Here is a 21,943-nt window from a genome sequence, read left to right on the forward strand (position 1 = left end):
GCAGTGCGAGCTCAATTAAAATGAACTTTTAATTTCTTACAAGAAAATTAGTTTTGCATGTGATGCGTGCAAATGTGGGGATAATGGGTGCGTTTTAATGAGCTGAGCATCCCGGAGACTTCATGGCAGGGAGTGGCACGACCGGGAAACGGTGGCCACTCCCTCTTCCCTTCCTTTCTCTTTCTTGATGTTTCCTTTCCATCTTTCTTCATTTCTGTTTTACCCTCTTCCTGCTTATCTCTCTAATCCATTCTTGCTTCACGTGCTTCACTTCTCCTATCTGCCTCTCTGTTCCCTTCCTGTTTCTCTCTGTTCAATTCCTGTCTCTATTCCCATCCAGTCTTTCCCTCTGCTTTCCTCCTGTCACTGTCTCTATTGCCTTCCTGTCTGTCTCTTCCCTTCCTCTCTCTGTTCCCTTCTTGTCTCCCTGATCCCTTTATGTCTCCCTTGCTGTCTGTTTCTTTTCCATTCCTGTTACTATCTCCACTTCCCATCTGTTTCCTTCCTGTCTTTCTGTCCTATTCCTGTCTCTGTTCTCTTCCTGTCTCCCTGTTCCTTTCCAATCTTTCCCTACATTCCCTTCCAGTCTGTATTGTCTCATTTCCTGCCTCTCCAGGTTTACTTCTTGTACCTCTCCATGTTCTCCTCCTCTTTACCCCCCTGTCTCCTTTTCTCTTCTACATTGTTGGTTGAAACTGTTACAAGGTATTCCTTTCCTCTGTAAAAAAGAAATTTCAGTCAAAATTTGAAGAATAGGAGTGGTACGAGAAACAACAGAACTGATTCAGATTTGCTGGCGCAAGGGTCGGGGCCCACTCCCAGGAGGACAGGTTTACTGTGACTTACCTGAGAAGCTGACAGTCGTGGTAGCTGCCCACAAAAACCCAATCAGCTAATGTTGATAAAAGAGGAGGAGTCCGGGACATCTGTTCACACAGCACACAACTCATTTGAATCACAAGATGAAATGACTCACATCTGCTGAATTGGAAAACATCAACACCCCCCACCCCCCACTACCCCCACCACTCCAGGTCTCCTGACAATCTCCAGCTCTCTCTCTTCTGTCCTATTCTTGCTCCCCCCCCCCCCCCATCTGTGTTTTAATTTCACCATGGAGGTGGGCAGACTCCAGCTGTGACCACAGGATGCAATGGACAAGCCCGCCAGTCCTCATTTTCCGGTCACCTGTGGTAAGTCATGGTCATTAGTTAAACAGACTGAGGGGAGATCAACTGGATTTAAACAAAGCTGCCCCCACCCCACCCCACCCCCTCACACGCCCCAGTTTGGGTCTCGGTAATGAAACAGTTGTGTCACCCTGAATGCCACCTGCTTCCCCTCCCATGAACTCCAGCTCAACGTAACAAGCTGCAGCACCCAGCCCACAGAGGGGGCATCTGTCACGCGGTGAGCTGCTGAAACACCTCACACCCCCCTCCCTCCACCCCCAGCCCCAACACTCCTGTCCTGCAGCACAATTATCACCAATCGGCCCTCAGCCTCTGACTGCTTAATCTGTGACAGACGATGGCATGGTGAACAAAGAGTCCTCCAGAAAGGTACAGACATACTGCTGCTGATGGAGGAGAGAAGGGGGAGACAGAGAGTGGGGTAGAGAGAGAGAGAGAGAGAGAGAGAAAGAGAGAGCGAGCAAAACGGATCTTTGCAAACAGGGGTCAAGGCTGCTGTGTTTATTTCTGTGTATATTCTCTCTCACACTGACATACAATCTCATCACCAAACACAGAGGTATCTCTGTATAGATATAAGCGAACAAGCACACACACATGCTCTTTGTCCCTTGACCCTGGCGGCAGACATAGAAAAAGGGCTGGGGGGGGAAGGGGTAGCAGTGCAGGGGGCAGGGGGCGTGACACCAGCCTGTCCACCACGGGACTGAAGCCAATCAAAAGACGCCATCTCAGGATCAGTCTTACATACACTTAAACAGAACACAAAGTCACATATGTGAACATAAGTGTGTCCAGCAAAGACATGCAGCCATGCAGATACTCAAATAAAGACACTGGCATGGCAGGGTCCCACAGCCCCATCATGACCCATTATGGGAGGCCTTATGAGGCATGTTCATGTGCTTGCACATGTTTGGTTTTCTCTGTATCTTGGGGGTTTCATGGGATATTCCTCTGATGCAAAGCTGATGTTTGATGCGTTTTCTTCCATCAGTGACCTTCTGCATTCCTTTGCAAATTTTTATTAAACGCTTCTGACTTACCAGTGATCCTGATCCAGATAAGTGGTACTGAGATGGATGGATGGACTGTTGGCTTATGGACATGTGATTCTGCCTGTATTCTTAATCATACAATGCAAGTCCCTTTAGTTTGTTGGGCCTGAGTAAACAACAATGAAATGGCCATTGTGGACAGACATAATAAATATTACGTGCAGTCATTCTGTACTCGCGGCACCGCTGGTCTTCCTCTCTGAGGCTCGCTAACATGCATGTATTGCGACATGATGCATTTCCATCTCTGTTCATCTACGCCTGCACCCTCTGTGCACATATAAAGCCCATGTGCCGGCAGGTGCAAAAACGCTCACATGCACATGTGTCACCCCCGTGCATAGTCGTCGTGCCAGCTGATCCTGTGGCGGGATGCCATACCGGCACACCCCATGAGCACGTGCATGCGGCGTGTGCCCGTGTGCCAGCGCCTACGTGCCCGGCTGCGGCTCTTTTCCCCCGCATACGGATGGTGATTAGTATGGCTCTGCCAATCACCAAAATTTACATTAAACCTGAAATTAATTTAGCATTTTTCCCCCCTCTCTTTAATTACGCCAACATCTGCTGCCGAGTCGAGCGGCGCACATGAATTTGAATGACTTCCCTTTTTTTAATTCCCTCTGAACTTTGGGGAGACCAGCTTGGTGGCAATATTTCTCAGTCAAACAAGCATCACTGGGAGGAGAACGAGCCAGAAAAATTATAATTTCCTGGCTGCATTTCACCCTTTAGTTGTATTATCAGAGACCCCCTCCACCAAAAAAAAAGACAGATGACTTTTCACCCTATTCAGAAGTATATACCTGGTCATCCAAAGTCCAGAAAAACGCACAGATTCTTAGCACAGATTCTCAGCACATTAAGTCTCCTTTGTCTGTCTTCCCCACGGACCCTTTTCATAATTGTGTATTTACAGTGCTTTTTCACTCATTTAATTACAGATATTTAGACAACAGTGTGTTGCATTTTCACTTGACATGGCACAACTGGAGAATTTTACAGACCATTATACAGGATGAGACCATCTACAGAGAGAGTTAAGATGGGAATTCTGGCATCCCATTCGGGGTGTTCCCTACCTAATGCCTTGCTGGATGATTCCCAGGCTAGATACAAGGATATGGAAAAGGAACTGATGGTTGGATAAATGATCACTCTTGCGTGATGTTTCTAGTGGGCAAACAAGAAAGCAATTTCTGCTCTAACCAGTGCTCGTCGCATTAGTGGCCGGCTAATATTTTGTCCTCATCAGCCTGAAATACTTTTATCTGACATCTGCCTATTGGTAAAAATTCCTTGTTTTTTGCCCTGTCATGCTGAGTGATTTACGCCGTGCTTATTCCACGATTCATCACAGCGGGTAGATGTGTGCAGGGCCCGGGGGTCATCGCCTCCCGTTCTTCGCGGCGGGATGCAGTTCCATTATCACCCGGCACCAGCTGCATCTGTACAGACGGCCCGGGAATGATGGGAGGGCAAATCGGAATACAAACACCTGAGATAATCCCCCAGCCTGTGAGGCATGCACAGTTTAAAAATGACCCCCTCCCCTCCTTTCGAAATGTCATGATTCTTAAGCCTGTCGTTGTTCTGTGTGCACTTACAACTTGTGGCCTGTGGAGGCGCTGTGCACAGGAATGACCCAGAAAAGATAAGGATGTTGGATCAGAGCAGGTGCCCAGCCCCTGTGATTTGCTTTACCCATACTGTGAGGGTCTCGGGGTAGGGGGCTGGGGTGGATTCAGCGTTGGAAGTCACAGTAATTAGAACGTGTGAGCAGGGAGACGCTGCCCATCAGTGGGACATCTGGAAATAAGTTTTACTCCTTGGTTGGCGGTGGGTGGCGGGGCGTCTGGATGATTGTGTGCCCTCCTGCCAGCCAGCAACGCGCTGTAATTAATCCCTCTGAAGTCAGATGAAAGTATCGACAACATGGACAACAGCAGGCCAAACACGTATCAGCTCATGGTATCAGGCACCGAGGAATACGACCCCATCATGCAGAAGGATGGGCTACCTTGGTTTTTGTTATTATTATTATTATTAGTAGTAGTATTATTGTTGTTGCTATTACTATTATCTATCTCACATAGCTGGTTATCTAGTACAGGGTCACTGTGGGGCTAGATTCTTTCCTAGGAAGAACAAGAGACGTGAAATGGAACTTTCTGGGCAGGCTAATGTGTTTCAATAATAAAAAGTAATCTTTTATTTGATTCCCTTACAGCCTTGGCCTGTCATTTATGCAGTCTCGGCGGCTTTACTGTATAAAATCAGGTGAAATAAACACAAATTAACGCCACAGGCAAACTAATGGAACTTGAGCTCGAATCCTTTTAGTCAGAAGATGCCTCTTTTCTGACGTGATGACAAGCAGGGGGCGGAGGCAATTAAAGGGGAGCGGGTGTTCTCAGCTCTGCGTGCGACCTGCTCGGCACTCCCCCCGCACCCCCAGCCTGCTGGTGGCTCACTCATATTTAATCGCACAAAAGATCTATCGATCGGAGTGCGGAGAGACCAGCGTTCCTCCGAGAGCGATCGCTCCGTGACAGAGGAGCCGGTGTGATAATGAGAGGACCGACTCCATTGTAATTATTCAAATATCTGGGCTTAATCATCTCCCTGCCCCCACCCCCACCTCCCGCACTTTAGACACTGTCTATTTACCCATTAGTCACGCCTATTTCACTGGAACTATACCTTCGTACCATTCAATTGCTCGGAGTTCAAGTGCCGATCCTCGCTTTTAAGATGAAGACAAACAGTGTTTTCGGCAGCAGAGAAGGGCACGGGGGCGATCTCCGCGCTCCATTGATGACATGATCCCTGAGCGGAGAGAGGTGACAACATCAGGTTTCAAACGAGGCTTTTCAAAGGTTTGTGTGTATATAAACGCCGTCCCTCGAGATCGTCGTTATCACAGCCTTACGATATGACTTTCAAATTCCGGTATATCTGAAAGCGATTGTTGCTGTTTGTCAGTGATACCTATGTTTATCGGAAAAGTCGAAAGAGTTTCCCTATAATTCAGAACACAATGTCTCCAGCTGCCTATTTAATGGTATTTTAATTTTCCCTAAGGATGGTACTCTTTATTTCTGCCTATACGGGATTAAGTAAAGTACCTGTTGTTGGTGACCTAAATTGCTCTAGAAGTTTTCGCTCGTAACCGCCGTCGCGAGGACACGAAGAAAAAAGGCGCGCCTGCGCGACGTTAAGTCTTTTCAAGGCGACTTTCCCGGACTTTTACATTCCGAAACCTTTCGACATTCTCCGCCGCAGTCAGAGGACGCGGAGTGGTTTTTAAAGCGTTTTCCGAGAATTGCAGGGAAATTTTTCCCTCTGACTGCTGCATTTAATTGGTGTTTAGATCACAGGAAGTGACCCAAAAGCTCCCCCCACCACCACCACCACCACCTTTTCCCCACCTGAACAGCAAACGGCAGCCTCAGCTCAGTGAGCCTTAACGCTTCAGATCCCTCGACCTTCTAATCTCCACCTGGCTCCATTGTGTTGCCCCCCCCCCCCCCAAGCTACCCTGCCACAGTGCATCACCCACCACACACGCACCTGCCCCTGGAAGGTGTACTAGCATTCCTCCACATGCAATTAAACCCACTGCTGGTCCCACACAGCTGTCCTTCAGTCATCCTGCTGCCAAGGGGGTTCAGCATATCACATGCACAAAAGAGAGAGAGAGAGAGAGAACACTGCAGTCTTTGCCAGTGGCACTGGGCAGCCCAATCGCCGCATGCTCTTCTGCAATTTACCCGACGATGCGCAAACAAAACCATGTGATGTGGCATGGTTTGGGTGGTACTCCAGGTTACAAATGGACATGGGCAGAGGATGTTCGTAAAGTAATCTAACAGAGGATTGCCGTGGGGGTGGGGTTTCAGGAACAAATATCTCAATCCCAAAGAGAGTCAAACAGTTGATCGACACAACATGCTGACTCCCTCAATTTGACTGCTCCCCTCCCCCATCTTGCATCCAGCTCTTACTGATGACTATTTCCTTATTAAAGTGTCTTATGATAAATGACCTTTGCATAACACTTGAGTTAGCATGTTTTCCAGTCACCACTTTCTTGCCCGATTGGCTCTTGGGGAAGATCAGGAGCATCTGACCTTCCCAATGCTGAGCGTCCTCAGAAGCAATCCAGGCCCTCAGCTGAGTTGAACTGCTACAGCTGGACAGCCCCTAAGCCAGACCTCAGCAATTGTTTTGTCTGTGCTTCACCCTGTCAAGAGGGGGCGTTTTTATAATTTTCATGTTCATAGTAGAAGTAGAAGACTTTTTTTGACATCTTTTCTGAAAGACCTACATTCTGAATCAGTTTTTCCTTTTTCTGGAGTTTTACATGTCTATATGGAAGTAGCAATTGTCTTCGTAATTACTTCTGGCATTTTTACCTGCTTTTCTTACGTTCCGTGGGCTGCATCAGGCCCGTGGGATGATTTTGTACCTAGTTCTGCCCTAAGCCAGTCTGCTGTCAGGCCTGCCTCTCAAACCCAGTGTCCAATTCCACTGCATAGACCTCAGAGCTGAAACTGTGACGGCCCTTAACTGACCACAGACGGGACAAGTAGGTGAGCATGACTGGCAACCACTCTGACAGAAACGCCCTACAGCCAAAGCACGTCAGAATCAAACAGCGGAAACTGGAGCCAAGCGCCTATATGGGATTTTTGCAAACAGTAAGGTAACCTTTTTTTTTTTTTTTTTCTCTCTATCAGCACCTCCCTGCTCTGCTCCTCAAGGCAGTACATCCCTTAGCCTCTGCTCTGTAACCCGGGAGGGGGCTACCACCACCTGGCATTTCTTTACAACTCAAAAATCAAAAAAACAACAACAAAAGCGGCAACAACAGAAACAGAACATAGTCTCATTGCCTTCTGTTCCTGACAAGAGCCTTGTGTGTGTGGCCCCCTCCCTCACTGTGCAAGCGTGTGTTTGTGTGTGATGAATAATTCATGAGGTTTCATTAAGTGTTGTGTGTGTGTGTGTGTGTGTGGGTCCCCAGCCCCCAAACCCCCCCCCCCACCACCCCGTGCTGCCTGCCTTGTGAATGCCATCTGGATACTTGCCACCGACTGGCAGCTCACTGAGCCCCCGGGGGGGAGGGGCGTAAGGAGGGGACAATAACAAAAAGAGGCAAAACACACACAAAAATATTCCTGTCAGCTCTTATAATGACGTTCTGCACAGACAATGTACATGTATTTAAAGGGGTGGGGTATAAGTAGGAGGGGCTGTAGGAGGAGGAGGGGCTAGCCTTATTTGAAAATAGGTGGTGATGACTCATAGCATGCAAGTAGAACCTAGGAGAACCAAGAGCCTTCATTTTTATTGTCAAAAGCTGCAAAATTCCAAGCCTTTAGTGTGTATGCATTCTGAAGCTTTAGAACAGGAATTTATTCAAAGTATTTTTTACCAGCTGTAATATGATGAGTTGAACTCATTGTAGGCAAGAGAATTCTCAGTTTATGTGTCACGTTGTGCTCCACAGTACAGGCCGGGCAAATCTGAACGTTTCCATTTGAAGTGTCAGCGGGTGCCTTTGCCAGTCACCTTGTCAAGGTCACACAGCTGTACCAAGAGCGACCCCTTGGTTATTAAATCAAAAAGGAAGCTCTGTACATAACAGAAGGACTGGATTTTTTATTGAGTTGTCCTACCCAACAGACATTGCTTGTATAAGCTTTGAGTTGGGGCAGACACTGGATGAACTCCAGACGGAGTGAAAATGTAACTCTGTCCAGCCATTTTGGCTCTGCTAATGTACGATTTTGCTGAGTGTTATCATCGGATTGCATTCGCCAGTGCCGCCAGACATTACATCACCAGGGGTTGAAAGAACTTTCCGGTGTTTTCTAGGCAAGCAGAAGGCCATCATAGCCTTCAGTAATTGTCCAGTTATATTAACTTTACATAGGTTTTTCGTGAGTAGTAGAGTAAACTGTTAGTATCTGAAAGTGGTGATACCCAAGCTTCCCATGGTCCCAAAATCTCTAGAAGGGTTTTTTCCAGCATCTTCTATGGCTCCCACTACTCCCTGCTCCAGAATGACTCTCCCCCCCCCCCCCCCCCCCCCCCCCATCCCATGCCCAACCCTCTTCCCCCACCCCCACACAATGTCACCATTTCAGGGTTGGCAAGAGAACTGGGAAGTGACCTTCCCAAAAGTCGGCAAGATGCCTTGGCAACAGCAAGAGCCTGTTTCCGTGGGTAACATGCGTGTCTTGAGGGATTAATATGAGCGCGTGTGCGTGTGTGTGCTTGTGAGTGAGTGAACATGCGTGTGTGGTTAACAACATTTGGTTATCCTGTAGGCCTCCACACTCTTACCCACTACACCAGCATACGTGTGTGATCCTATTTCTATGATTCCATGTATGTGTACTTGCGCGTGTGGCGGTGCGGTGATGAACTACCTGCAGTGGAGACACCCCCAGCTGGGCCTCTCCTCCCCCCTACATCTGGAGAGGTTCTCTGGGTTGTGGTGATTTGACATGGCCTCATCCCAGCATGATATTTGGGCTTTGGAGTATGAGTTCGCGGGTAAAATCATGTCCTCTAGCAGCCTGTGGATCACCAGACGGGGGCAACGAGGAGCAACAAGCCCCCTGCTAGATACACACCCCCTATAAGTCATCTACCACACACAACATGGATGTCAGAGCCTCTGTCATTCAACTCGTATTTATGCGAAACGTTGGCGGACCTGACGGAAGCCAGGCTCACAGCCAGATTGTTTCACTTTTTATGGCCTTTCTCCACAATCAACATAAATTCAACCCTTTTCTATAAGCATGTTCCCAGTGTGGAATCTCTGAGAACCTGGACTGAATGACGGCAAAGGCTGGACAGAAGATACACTCTCGTACACACGACTTCATGCTCCAAGACACCAGCTCACATTTTTGGACAGCAGTAAGAAGCATGAGAAACCAAGAAAAATACATTCCTGCACATGAGATAATGCAAATTCCATTCATACACAAACACACACACAAGACTGCGGGTGGGAATCAAACCAACAATCCTGTTGGTGTAAGGCCACAGTGCCCCCCGCAGAGCCTGCACACCATTCTCATCTGGAAATAACAGGCAAAATTGCAGTGGAATGAGCATGCACTTTTCTCACAGAGGATAATGCTGTTAATGCAAAATTTCAACGTACGAAAACGAACAAATAATGTCCCAGGTTCCTATTTCTGCTCTTCTGATAGGTCCGGGACATTTGATGTATACTTGATGTCCCTGGAGGTGGGGGGTGCGGGCCTGGGGGGGGGGGGGTTGATTACACTGGGATTTGGTCCGTGTTAAACTTCCATTTTTCAGAGGGTGAGCTGATATGTTCTCTGACCTTTCTTCACCAAATGACCTCTTTTTCATTACTGATGGACGATTGGTCTGAATGCCGTCGTGTAGAGCAGATACAGGATTGCCTGCATTGTCAAGAAGCCTCTGGCTCCTCAGTCTCACCTCCACAAGGGGCCCACTTCAGGATCTCCATCTCCATGATCCCCCTAGTTGGTGATAGTGGTCCCCCTAGTCATGTGTCAGGGTGTGTATATTCGCAAGATTATACACAAGATTTCACGCAAGATTTCTTCATGTGAATGTGCATGTGCTCATGATGCGCAAGACTCCAGTGGCTCTCTCTCTCCACGGAAGTAGAAGCAGGTGTGTTCAGGTGTGAGCTGACCAGGCCTCCTGTCTGGCTGCCAGCGGGCGATGCTGGGCGTTCCTGTGCCAACTGGCACGCTTGGACTCCCATCTGCGGAAATGCACCGGGCGGACGGCGATCTCAGCCAGCGCCACGCTCAGCCTTCATCGCATTAGAAGAGACACCGCTGGCTGCAGCCTCCACCCGCACCCCGGCGCAGGTCACAGCACCCAAACGCAGGGCATTAGGGAAGAATTTTGTCTCGCAGCACCTGTGATCCAAAAAAAAACTTTTTTTAGAAGTAGGACTCGGAGGAAATGGTGTGGACTGAGACTTGCCTTTGCTTTCTTGTTCACTGGGCCTGTAAATAGCACTGCGCAAGGACGGTAACAGAGTGCCAACCGATCCAGGTCAAACCAGTGCTGGGCAACAATGGAGCATCATGCAGGGTGAGAACAGTGCAGGATGACCTCAAACCACAAAGTGCTTTGTTTAAGTACCCTTTACAACAGGGCTTCAAGGTACAGCTTATTAAGCCATTTTTGTGACTCAAAGGAGAATAATAGCGGCAGGGTCCTGTCAGCAGGTCGTCCAGCTTTCTGGGGGTGTTGACTGACCTCCGCATTCTGGGAGGGGGGGCTGAGGGTGGGTCATGGACCAGGTGGGCCCAGATGGACGCCAGATGAACAGCTGCAGTCAGAGTCAGGGCCCAGGTGCACATCCGGACTCCGTCCCGTCCATAGCAGACGGGAGGGTAGGCAAAGTGAAAATCCTCACATGCGGTGGGGGAGGGGGGGGGGGGCTGAGCATCTGTATGCATCAGCGTGAGCGTGCGCCTGTACGGAGGCTGCTCTCTGGCGTGTGAAGGCGCGGCGGGATGGGGGGGGGGGGGTAAACAGAAGGTAATAGCGGCAGGAGTGTATATTTATTTATTTGCCGTATCTTCTACGGCCGCTTGTTTGCCGGCCTGGATGGATATTGACTGTGAAACGGGGATCAGGGGCCACGCATACGGGCGCTCGGGCTTATCTGCAGGATGCAGGCGGCCCGGGCAGCGTTATCGGCGCGCCGCAGGAGCGTGCCAGCACTCCAGCGCTCTCAAAGCCTCCTCGCTCCCTTTGTGTCGGCCTTGAGATGCCTGTTTACCTTTCACTGGCTTGATATTCCTATTAGAGTTGGTCCTATTTACTTGTTTCCTTTCTGGCCGGGCCCCCGGTCTCTCATCGCCTCCTCTCTGTGTCCCTCTCTCTCTCCCTCCCTCTCTCTCTCTCTCTCTTTCTCTCTCTGACCTTCGTGCTCATTCCCGGGGTGGTGTATTTACTTCTTCATCTCAGGGGACGGACCTTTATCCTCGCCTCCTTTCCCCCTCCAAGTGTCGGGTGTCTCATGAAACGTGAAAATCACGGGGTCATCTTCATCCCCCCTCCCCCACCACCAGCACAATCTGCCCGGAAAAACCACAAGGCTAAATATAAACAAATAAGCCGACACCGCTGCGTCCTGCCACTTTGCCATTTCCTTCCCAAATTTCTTGCCGTGGGGTGGCTCCCCCGCCTCACCTGAACACACCCCCCCCACCCCCCCACATCACTGAGGATTCTGTCACATGGTATGCTCACGCCTTGGGCTTCGCTTCTTTAATTAAAGTGAAATAAAACAAAGAATGAGTAAGTCCATCCCCACAGTGTGTTAGCCCACCTGAGAAGCACTCATTTCAGCAGCCTTAGACCCTCAGATGCACACCTGTAAATGGGATGGGAGGGGGCACGGAGTGCTCTCATTTAACTCCCATAACTTTGGGCTCTGCTTTTAGTTGACTATGGCGAAGTCCCCAGTGAAACCCTGGGGGAATGCAAATTCAGAGCACTGGGCCATGTTGACGAGGGAGGGGGGTATATTTTTTTCAAATTCATTAATTCGTGAACCACCCCCAAGTACAGAGAGCCAAGTTGGGAAAAAAAAAGAGTGAAATGCTCAAGGCGAATCTAGCCAGATCAGATATTGGGATGTCTTTCTCCGCTCAGCAGTGTCTGTTTAATTCAATCAGAGCTTTTTTTTTGGCTAAGTGATACCATGCCTTTGCACAGTACTGCCTAGTATTTTGGATTTAAGATTTATTTTTTTTTACACAAACAAAGTAAAATGGCAGAGATGTGGGCACGGTGCCCTGCAGCTGTGTGTGCTGTGCTCTTCATCCTCACACAGCCCTCTAACTAAGCGCATTACCCCCCTGAAAACCCCTGGCAAAGAGGATTCGGATTCTCTTGGGGTAGTGGGGGGGGGTGTCTTTCATCAGTCGCCCCCGCACGAGATTGGCTCTGCGCGGACAGCCAATGCGAGAAGGGGCGTGAACACACAGCAGTGGCTGGGAACTCAAACCCAGGGGTCTGCCTTCCTGCTGGGAAGCTGATAACCAGATGGGCTGAGAGGCTCCGCCGCAGGGGACAGGTAGCACCGAGGAGGTAGGGAGCCACTCATGCCACTAAGGCTAGGGCAGACTTGGAGGCACTGAGAGTCACTGAGATTGTAGGGACCTCTAGGGCCCTGGATATCACCAAGACTATGAAAAACCCCCTAAAACGTTCACTGATGTCATAGAAATGACTAACACTTGAAAAACTGAGACTATGAGAGAGACCCTTTGAGTCCCTAAGACTATAGGAATGACTGAGACCCGGGGAGACTAAGACTATAGGAACCACTAAGGCTTGGGGTCATTAAAACTGCTGAAACTGATCAGACTCTGAGAGTCACAGGAAAGAGATGCTTAGTCCTTCATTCCGGGGAATTACTGATAGTTCACTTGGCCCAATCAATATGGACCGAGAGCAACAAGCAGCAGCCGTGAGTTAGCAGCAGAACACCAGTATAAAGCAGGCTAAGGGTTTGCCGGAAGGGATGAGTCCTCTTTGGTCAGCAAGGTGACATCACACCTGCAGGGTGATGGGTTTCAATCCCGCCTCCATTCTTTGTATGTGGAGTTTGCATGATCTCCCCTGGGTGCTCTGGTTTCCTACCACAATACAAAAATATGCAGTTTGCACGCACTAGCATCCCATCTGGAATGTACCCTAGACTTGTGCTGCCATCTCCACCACCAACCCCACAACCCTGACTCGATAGTTAAGATGGATGCTAAAGACACAAGCCCTGTGTTCAGTACTTGAGGTGCATATGCAACCTGACCTTTGACTCCTCCGTCACACATCCCCAATGTGGATAATCACACCCAGTGGTGGGTCAGCCGTAGCATCAAAAGCTGCTCTCCAACCCACTGCCAATGATTGTTACCCTAGAGATTACAGAGCCTGGGGTACAAATCCAGCCACAAGTGTTAACACCCTGGCTGCTTAAGTGTAAAGGCTCCTTAGTTGTGTAGACAGGGGCCCTTGAAGGACGGCACGGGCAGCCCCTCTCAGGCTCTTTGCGGTGGGGTACGTCACTCTTTGGAGTTTATTGAGGACTGATCCGAAGTTCATTCGGGTCTGGGATCTCAACCCATTCAGTTGCTTTTCAGGCACATCTTTATTTCCCTATTATTTAATTACCAGATGCTTTTATCCCAAGAACAGTCCAATTTTGAGAGAGCAAGGGCAGACAGTCACTGGGGAAATTGGAGGCTAAGAGCCTTGCTCAAGTTATTCACTGAACATGTACATACATCAGATAAAATGAATGGTCACCAGCCTGGTGATGAAATCTGTCAATCTGCCGAGATCCATCCATTCTGTACCACATCAACATAAAACATTCTCCTTCATCTAAACCTCAGCGTGTTTTGTGGAAAACGTGGCACCTTCTTTACACCGCATTACAAACCGCAAATAGATGATCGTCGTGTTTTATTTCAGTTAAATGGCATCTCAGTCAGCAGGGCTGCCTCACACCTTCGAGCCGGTCGGTGTGTGTCGACTTTGTTCTCCTGTCCTTTGGGTGTTCCGGCCTTCTCCTAAAGTCCGATGCTTTGCGCTGCAGTTGAGCCGGTATCTTTAAATTGCCCGTGTGTGTGAGTGTGGTCCGGTCCCACCCCCTCCCCCCTGCTTTGTGCCCTGCGCTTCTCCGGCTAAGCTCTGGGCTCACTGGGAGCCCGTCCTGGATAACCGGCTGGGGGTGGCTGGGTAATGGAGCACGGATTCGCAAGGGGCAAATTCGTCAGTGGAACCTGTAGAGAATGTGATGGTGCCCCAGAGTATCCATGAACATCACTTATCACTGCAGGCTTTAGGCCGCCTCCTTAAGTGCACTCACGGTAATGCTCACGTCGCCAGTAAGAAAGGTACCCTTAACCTGCATTTTGCCACACACACGCTAGTACAAATGGCCTGCAATATGAATAAAACATGAGCAAAAAACATGAATAAATAATTATACAGCATAATATTATATAAGCTACGGACAGCTATTAAGTAACACTCAAGATACACCCTTATTATAACCGACTGCGGTCTTTCACTTTTTTTCGGCCCGGGATCAGATGAATACTGGAGATAGTGGCCATCTGTAATCCGAACTTTCATCTAGAGCCTCGGGTTTTGGGATCAGAACAACGAAAATAATTTATTCAGTACTCTGGATGAAATAAAAACAGGTGTAATTGTTTGGATTTCCTCCGTGACCTTTTTTAAGAGCGCGTCCATCATGCATTATGCATGGGCCCTGAGCAAAGTGTACGGAATACGCTGCCAGGCTAATTGGTTGGAGTTAAACTCCGGAGGTGCAGCTCAATTTCTGGCAAATTTTGGGCTCCCCCAACCCCCTCGCCAGACTCTTGAAACTCCGCCCCCCCCCCCCCCCATTTGCAGGTTAACCCACGTTTATTTACCTCCAAATAGACACGTTTTCTGAGCGACAGAAAAACGCTTTATGTAAAGCAGGCAAGCCGGTACTTTGGAGGAGGGTTACCTGGGGCATCTCGGAGATAATGATATCCGAAATTATGCTTGCTGTCAGCGATGAACCGACAGGGTGTGTGTGTAAGTGTGCACATGTGTGTGTGTGTGTGTGTGTGTTCCATTTCTCACTCTGCAGTCTTATTACTGAAACCCTAAGTAATTCCAGTACGACGGCAATTAGAAGTTTGTCGAAAGCACTTTCCCTGTTCGCCAAAAGTTGGGTTTGGGAGTGGATGGCTAATTTCCTGCTCTTAAAGTGAGCCTATTTACATATTTTTGGCTAAAACTTTGGATTGTGCAATCCCACCTGAAATAGAACCTCACATGGCACTCCAGACTGGACCACGCGTTGCTGCAGGTAGGACCGGGTCATCCAGGGCGTCAGCCTGTAGTTGTATATGCCCCGTGTTCCAGATATGAGGCAGGCATTGCGGTGAGGTGGCAGCGGGGGCCGCAGGAGGGGGAGGGGTTAACCGTCAGAAGCTGTCATGTCTCCCCGACTCCAGGCGCCAGCAGATGTGGGGGAACCACTCGGCGGGACGCCTTCGTTTCCATCTGGCCCCTTTTCGGGGTGGCACCTATTTAGTGGAGGGATTGCCGGCTGTGTGCGCAGTGAGGGAGCGAGGTAGCGTGCAGAGACGCCTGCAGGGGGCGACGTGGCGCACCTGCGGTTATGTTCTGGGGCCTTTGCGCCTGTCACTTCCATCTACTGCTCCTCGCAGACGGCAGTGATCGGGCAGTGGGGGATGAGGGGCCCCGAAAGCGCACAGGGGCTTTTGTAAAATGACCCATTTCATCTTTGTTTTGTGCTCACCTGTTCATATATGTGAACCCCGGTTAGAAACACGGATGTTAGCAAAACACCCGGAGCTCTGATACTACATGCCTGTCTGTCCCATGTTGCAAGACATGTAGTAATAGTAAACACGTGGATACATGTTCACTTTCATGCTGAAGACACGTGACGTAGGTCTGAAATGGCAGGCATGTGTGCGTTTGCATTCACGTGGCTGTGTGTGTGTGTGTGTGTGTGTGTGTGTGTGTGTATGAGTGTGCATGTGAGAGAGCACACTTAATTTAGCAGGTGCGCTCTGACAGTTTTTGAACGCGAGCCAGGCTCGTTCCGCGCAGCCCCCAGTTCGCATCTGTGGGGGGCGGTGGCGTGACAGATGGGGACGGTTTAACTTCCAGAGTTCAGTTAAGATCTGGAGGCCTGCAGAGCCTGGCCGTGCCAAGCAGGTGTGCGCCCGCTACCCGAAGAGAGCTCCCCCCCGCCACCCCCCCCCGGCTCTGAGCGATGTTCGGGAAAGTCCAGAGAGTCCCTAGGGAATGGGGCAGGATTCTTGACAAGATCACTGGTATGTCCTGCTGGACAATTCGCCTTAGCCTCATTGTGGATCATCAGAATAACAGAGGACTTAATTCATACAAAGGGGACGACTTTTCGTTACCCAATGATATGATGAGAATTGGTAAGTGACAGGTGAGGGGGCACTCTGGTGGCCAATGAGCTTACAGCTAGGACCAGTGCCCCTGTGGCCCCGCCCCTGTATATGTCCCTGGGCATAATCACCTTGCCGACAAGAGAGCTGGCAGCAGCTAATGTGTGTATGAGGACAGAGGCATATTGTGGGGTTGAATCTAAAGCAAATCTTCCTTATTCGATAGCCCATCACTCAGCCTAAATGTGTCGAGGGAAAAGTCAGGAAGAGGGAATGTGACAACTGAGAAGAATGTTTCTACTTTTAATTATACATTCAGCCTTTCTTTCTCTATTGATCCCCAGTTAAAGTGATCATTAACCTCCTGTCTGTCTCCCAATTTAGTTTATTTGCCTGGAGGAGACTGTGCAGCATTGATAGGGGGATCTCTCTGAATTGGCTAGTTTGGTCTTCCAGGCTCAGTGTCGAGCTCAAAGCAGCAAGCAATAAGTCCGACCCGGCCACATGTCTACCATTCTGTCTTGCCAACTTTCCACGTGTCGCCCTGTATCTTTCATAGTAGTGCCTGCCAGCCCATCAGGTAACATAGGTGGCTGCCTAGAACGACATCTTCTGAAGGGCCGCAGACTTTGTGAACTTCACTTTGTCTCGGAGGAGGGCGTTGGTGGTGAAGCTTGCCTTAAGCACCACATGGGCTTCAGTGGCTACTGCCGCAGAGGTCACCACAGTTAAAACCACTTAACAGGAGAGATCAACTCTGTTGTGATAGCATCACCGGCCTGAAAATGCAATGAGATGAAATCATAATCTGCCATCTCCCACAAATATCACAGCACCTGTTTTGTGACAGTGACTTGTAAAACAACCTTTTTTTATGGGTTATATCAGGGATGGAAGCACAAAAGCAAAGGACAATGACTCTAGAGGTAAACAAAATGGCTGACCGGTTGATGGAGGCTTGCGTTGGAGGTGTCAGACAAAAATGCAACAGGTTACAGGGGAAGCAAAAGGATGTCGTCACAGCCTGACTGGCCGATATACGAGGTACAGTCACAGAACTGTGGAGACCCAACATCCCATGAATAATTTCTAAATCTAATTGGAAATCTTTTAACTTTGTTATGATTTTGAGTCTTAGATGAATACCCAAGGCGTGTCTTCTAACTCCTTTAATGGCCGTCGCTCGTGAAAGTACCAAGGAACTGAGGACATCCGATGGCCCCCTGTCAGATTGGAAAGCCCCCACTGCTACTAGGACATTTCTGAGAGCTTCTGTCTCAGTGGGGGGGTACCATGTCCCTTACTGGAAACGTCCCGCCCAGGTCATGCGACATCCGGCATCACATCCAGACTGCTCACGGCAGCCCTGCGTGGCAGTTTCGCTCTGAGAGGAGGACCGCGCATCTGTGCAAGCGTGTGGGGAAGTCCACTTCCTCAAGCCAACAGGCCACTTTCACTTCTGCCACACACCTAAGGTCAGGGGCGGGGACTTGGGGTTGGGGGGGGGGTGAGGGGATATGTATTCACCAGCGTGCATTTAAACATCACTCTTAGAGTTAAGGTGGACCTGGCTAAAGGGCTGGGGCCAGAAGGAAGTGCTGGGCTGGTGGGGGGGCGAGGGGGGCACTGGTGTCTAGCAGGAAAGGGGAAGATGGTCCTGCCCATGAGCGCAGCTGGTTCCTGACAGAGGAAGCTGAGACAGAGGCAGGAGCCTGATGTCTCTGCGCTATCGCCTGCATGCAGCTCTGTTTACCTTCCCCTCGTCGGCCTGCACCTCCCCACCCCTTTTACGCGGGGGGACAGGGCCACGCAGTCACGGTCTCTCTCTCTCTCTCTCTCTCTCTCTCATACACGCACACACGCTCTCTTGCTGCTTCCCCCGAAGGAGCCCTTGGTCCACCCGCTCTGCTCCCAGCCACTGGCAGTCTGCCCTGTCTTCGATTCTGGACCGGCACCTTCCTGGAACCGCACCCGACTCCTGCATCTGACCCGGTTTAATGGACTTTTGAGTGAGTGAGGAAGAGAAACGGAGAGAGGGAGAGAGAGAGAGAGCGAAAGAAAGAGAGGGAGGGGAGAGGGGAAGGAGGAGAAAAGGACCTAATATTGAAGTCTCTGTGAAATGCCAGAGAGGGTCATGGGAACACAGGAGCAGCACGAGATCGGAAGGTCGTCCACGACATCTTGGTAAACGCCGGGCACCGAGAAGAAGGATTAAGTCACGGAGAAGTGGGAAGAAAGTTCTGGAGGACTACTGCACTCCATGTGATTTCCATGTGTGTTTCTCAGACTCCTGCTCTTGTCATTAAGACTGCTGATCTCACACTGTTGGAAACCGCAGCCCTAGCAGGCTCTGCGAGCTCAGCGCTGGTTCCGCCAGCGTGGAAGGGGGTCCACTCCCACTCAGAAAGGGGTCTGACCTCTCGCAATGAGGTCGCCCTCCTCATCATCACTGGGGCAGAGGCTTAGAGGGGACGACTTTCTGGTGTTCTTCTTGTAAGCTGAAACTTGGAGACCATTGCATTTGGTCCTTGGTACCTGCCCAAACCTGGTGACCTCCGCCCTCCCTCCAAGAATGCAGAAGCTGTCTACCGAGTTGCACTTCCATCACCCACGGGGATCTGACTCGGAGAAGGTGTCTCCCGTAGCCAGCCCCGTTGCCCTGAGGGTCCCCACCGTGACACTGACCAGCCAGAAAGCCATGGCAGCCCGACGCTCTGCACACGGAGTCACCCCCACATCTCCCCCTGCAGGCCGGGGAGCCAGGAGAGCCCCTGAAGGTGAGTACCAATCCCTCAATCACTGTCTGTTTTGGGTGGCAGATATACCATACATCATTTGCCTCAGTCATCTTCTCTTCTATGTTCTATACCTCTCTTCTCAAATGTTGAAGTATCAGGGAAAACACGCATTCTGCTCTGTGCTCTCAGGGCAGATACCGTGAGCTATTTTAAGACATGTTTTTATATACAATATTTCTAATTAGGGAACTTAATCTTCTCTGGGGTTCCCCTCGTAATGACAGTCGAGTCAAACAAACTTCCCCCGGGGAAAGTGAGCAAAAGAAGACTCCAGATAGTCAGTTCTTACGGTATTATCAGGCCTCTCGGCTCTGCCACGGCACAGCCACTGGCCACTAGGTGGCCCAGTGGTTAAGGAACAAAAGAGAAGTTTGCCTGGCTGTTGATCCTTATATTTAACTTTGCTCAAGTAATCCCCACCAACCTAGTATAAACTTATCAGGTGTGGAAGTCTCTGTGGGCAGACAGCATCTGCTAGACTAAGGGTACGTAATCCTTGAGGGGTTGGGAGATTAAGTTAGCCCAAGGTGGAGATCATCCATCCCTGACAGACTTTCACCATCCCTGACGTCAGCTAGTGCAGGACGAGGCACAAGATTACGTGACGGATGATGCGTGACAGATGATTGGCGAAATGCGATTCTTTTTTGATCATCAATTTTATTTTGTGAGGGTTGAAGCATGTGTGTGTGCTGATGACACCTGGGACTTTGCTTTGGTGAGACCCCGTGTTTCTCCTGCTTTGAGGCAGATGTCGAGCCGGTCGAGAGCAGGGCTATAACAGGAGAAATACAGAGTAAGTTATACACTTTTCATAAATCATAAAGCCAAGCAAAACTAAAAAAAAAAGTCATTAAAGTGGTACTTTGTAGCTCCTAAATATTTAAGGGGGGGTGGGGGCTGCCTCAAAGAAGCATTAACACCCCACGCAGTGAATTACCTGTGACAACCCCCCCGGTTTTCCGTCACGGTAATGAGCTTTGGGGACGGCTCTGTGATAAGCACTCTATAAATAGGCTTAGTCATAGGCGTCCTCTGTAATTCCCTGATAAAGCGAGAAGGACCCCAGTAAATGCTCACTCCATCCGTCAGGTTCGTTTTCAAGCCAGACGAGGGGGGGGTGTTCTTGCCCATTTCTGTGGGGAAGTTTACCTGTTTGCCAGGTGAGCTGGGGTAGTGGGCGGAGGGGGCTGGGGAAGCAGGTCGCACAGGGGTCCCAGCTTTAGTGCAGCGCCTATCCCCCCCCCCCTTCCTTTTTCGGGGCGTTATGAGAAACAGCCGGAGCTTCCTGCTCAGGAGCAGATGTCGGAGGGCTCAGGCACAGCTGGGGAGGGCGATAACCGCAGCGGCAGGGAGACGGCGGAGTGCTGAATCCTCTGCCTCCCACCCGCCCCCGACCACACACCCCCGTCTTATCACCGCGAACACAGCACACGCTGCACCACAATGAGGAACTGCCACCCCCCCCCCCCTTCCAGAGCAGGCAGACCCTTATGGCACTGCTTCAGTGTTGTGGGGGGGGTTGGGCAGGCACTGGCCAGGAATCCTCTAGAGGCTCACTGGCCACTGTTACTCAGAGAGAGAAAAACAAATCAAAATAAAACCTTCACTTCCTTGTTCAGCACCTGTGCTAAATGTGCCGCTCGGCAGGTTGCTTGTTCTCGTTGCCATTTGAGGCCTCACACGCGCTCATGACGGCCTCGCGCAAGTACGTGCGTAGGAAAGTGGATCCCAGACTGGCACAATCCGATTGGTCTACTTGTGGAAATAATTTTTTTCCTTAATGATTGTTAGCTGACATAGTTACTTGCTGACCCAGTAACTCAAAATGTTAAAAACACAGTTATATGGACTGAAAGTGATCTGACATGGATCTGTTAGTAATGTCTGCAATCCAGAACACCAAGGGAGAGTCCCATAAGATGAAGAGGAGTGTGTGTGCTTGTGTGTGTGTGTGCTTGTGTGTGTGTGTTTGCGCGTGTCTGTGTGTGTTTCTGTATGTGTGTCTGTGTGTGTGTGTGTGTGTGTGTGTGTGTGTGTGTGTCTGTGGCGTAGTCTCTTCCCGCAGTCATCTCTCCCACTTCCACTGCACTGCCCTTTCAGTTCCTGAGGAACAGATGTTCGCAACTGGAAATAGTGGAAATGGCGCGTTAACCCCTGCAGTGTTGATCCTCTACAGTGCGGGACTCGCACCACGCTGATCATGCACTGGAGTGCACGCATACACATGCGCACGCACACAGTTCATATATTTCTATCATTGTGCTGACTCTCCATTCATTTCTATGGCTATGTACAGACATACGATGTATGTGCTGTACGGGCAGGTTCTTGCTTATCTACCTCAGTCCAATCAGAGGTGACACTGAGCATCACAGTGACGTTTAATGCCAGCGGTACCTCTTTCACATCACCCGTGGAGACGTGAGAATTCCCCAGCAATGTGCCCCACGCTAACACCCCTGAGTGTCAAATAAAACACTTACAGACAGCATCTGTGCTCCCCACCTGCCCCCCCGCCCCGACCCCAGTGTCTCGAGGACATGTTCTAACTGTGTGAAATCCAGCCATAAAATCCAGATGAGCCAATAAAACGGGAGCTTGAGTGACGGAGATCAGGACCAGAGACGCCTAGGACCCCTGTGACCCCGACATCCTTGTAAACCGGTGGGTTCATCTGGTGGCTTGGGAGCCCCGTGCATGCGGCTCCCGGGGGTGGGACATCTTCTGGAAGCTTCAGAGGGAGGAAAGTGCACCGCAGGGTGCAGGCTTCATGCATATATCGCATGTTACATATTACATGCATTTCGCCTCCATTGCCCTGTCAGCAATGACTATTCAAAAATGAGTCCTTTTATCCCATTTTTAGATTGCAGAATTTT

General features: G+C 50.0%; 1 protein-coding gene and 1 long non-coding RNA gene across 6 annotated transcripts in view; one reads left to right on the forward strand and one right to left on the reverse strand.

Moving 5' to 3' along the window:
- Positions 1 to 269: 269 nt before the first annotated feature.
- Positions 270 to 5,455, reverse strand: LOC125751666 (uncharacterized). Its single transcript, XR_007400722.1, has 3 exons — positions 5,380 to 5,455; positions 4,963 to 5,080; positions 270 to 718 (listed from the first exon to the last, which is right to left on the reverse strand). It is a non-coding gene; the product is annotated as an uncharacterized LOC125751666 (long non-coding RNA).
- Positions 5,456 to 17,912: 12,457 nt separating this feature from the next.
- cbfa2t3 (CBFA2/RUNX1 partner transcriptional co-repressor 3) overlaps positions 17,913 to 21,943 on the forward strand; it is a 40,615-nt gene continuing 36,584 nt past the window's right edge. For 2 of the 5 annotated variants that reach the window (XM_049030744.1, XM_049030746.1), the window contains exon 1: positions 17,914 to 19,040. In XM_049030744.1, coding sequence (XP_048886701.1) covers positions 18,836 to 19,040 — 205 coding nt within the window. In that variant the 5' untranslated portion in view covers positions 17,914 to 18,835. Of the gene's footprint in view, positions 19,041 to 21,943 lie in introns of all 5 variants that reach the window. The other 3 variants (XM_049030743.1, XM_049030745.1, XM_049030747.1) reach the window with 2 other exon arrangements.

The sequence above is a fragment of the Brienomyrus brachyistius genome, chromosome 11 (genome assembly GCF_023856365.1).
Source record: "Brienomyrus brachyistius isolate T26 chromosome 11, BBRACH_0.4, whole genome shotgun sequence".
NCBI lineage: Eukaryota > Metazoa > Chordata > Actinopteri > Osteoglossiformes > Mormyridae > Brienomyrus > Brienomyrus brachyistius.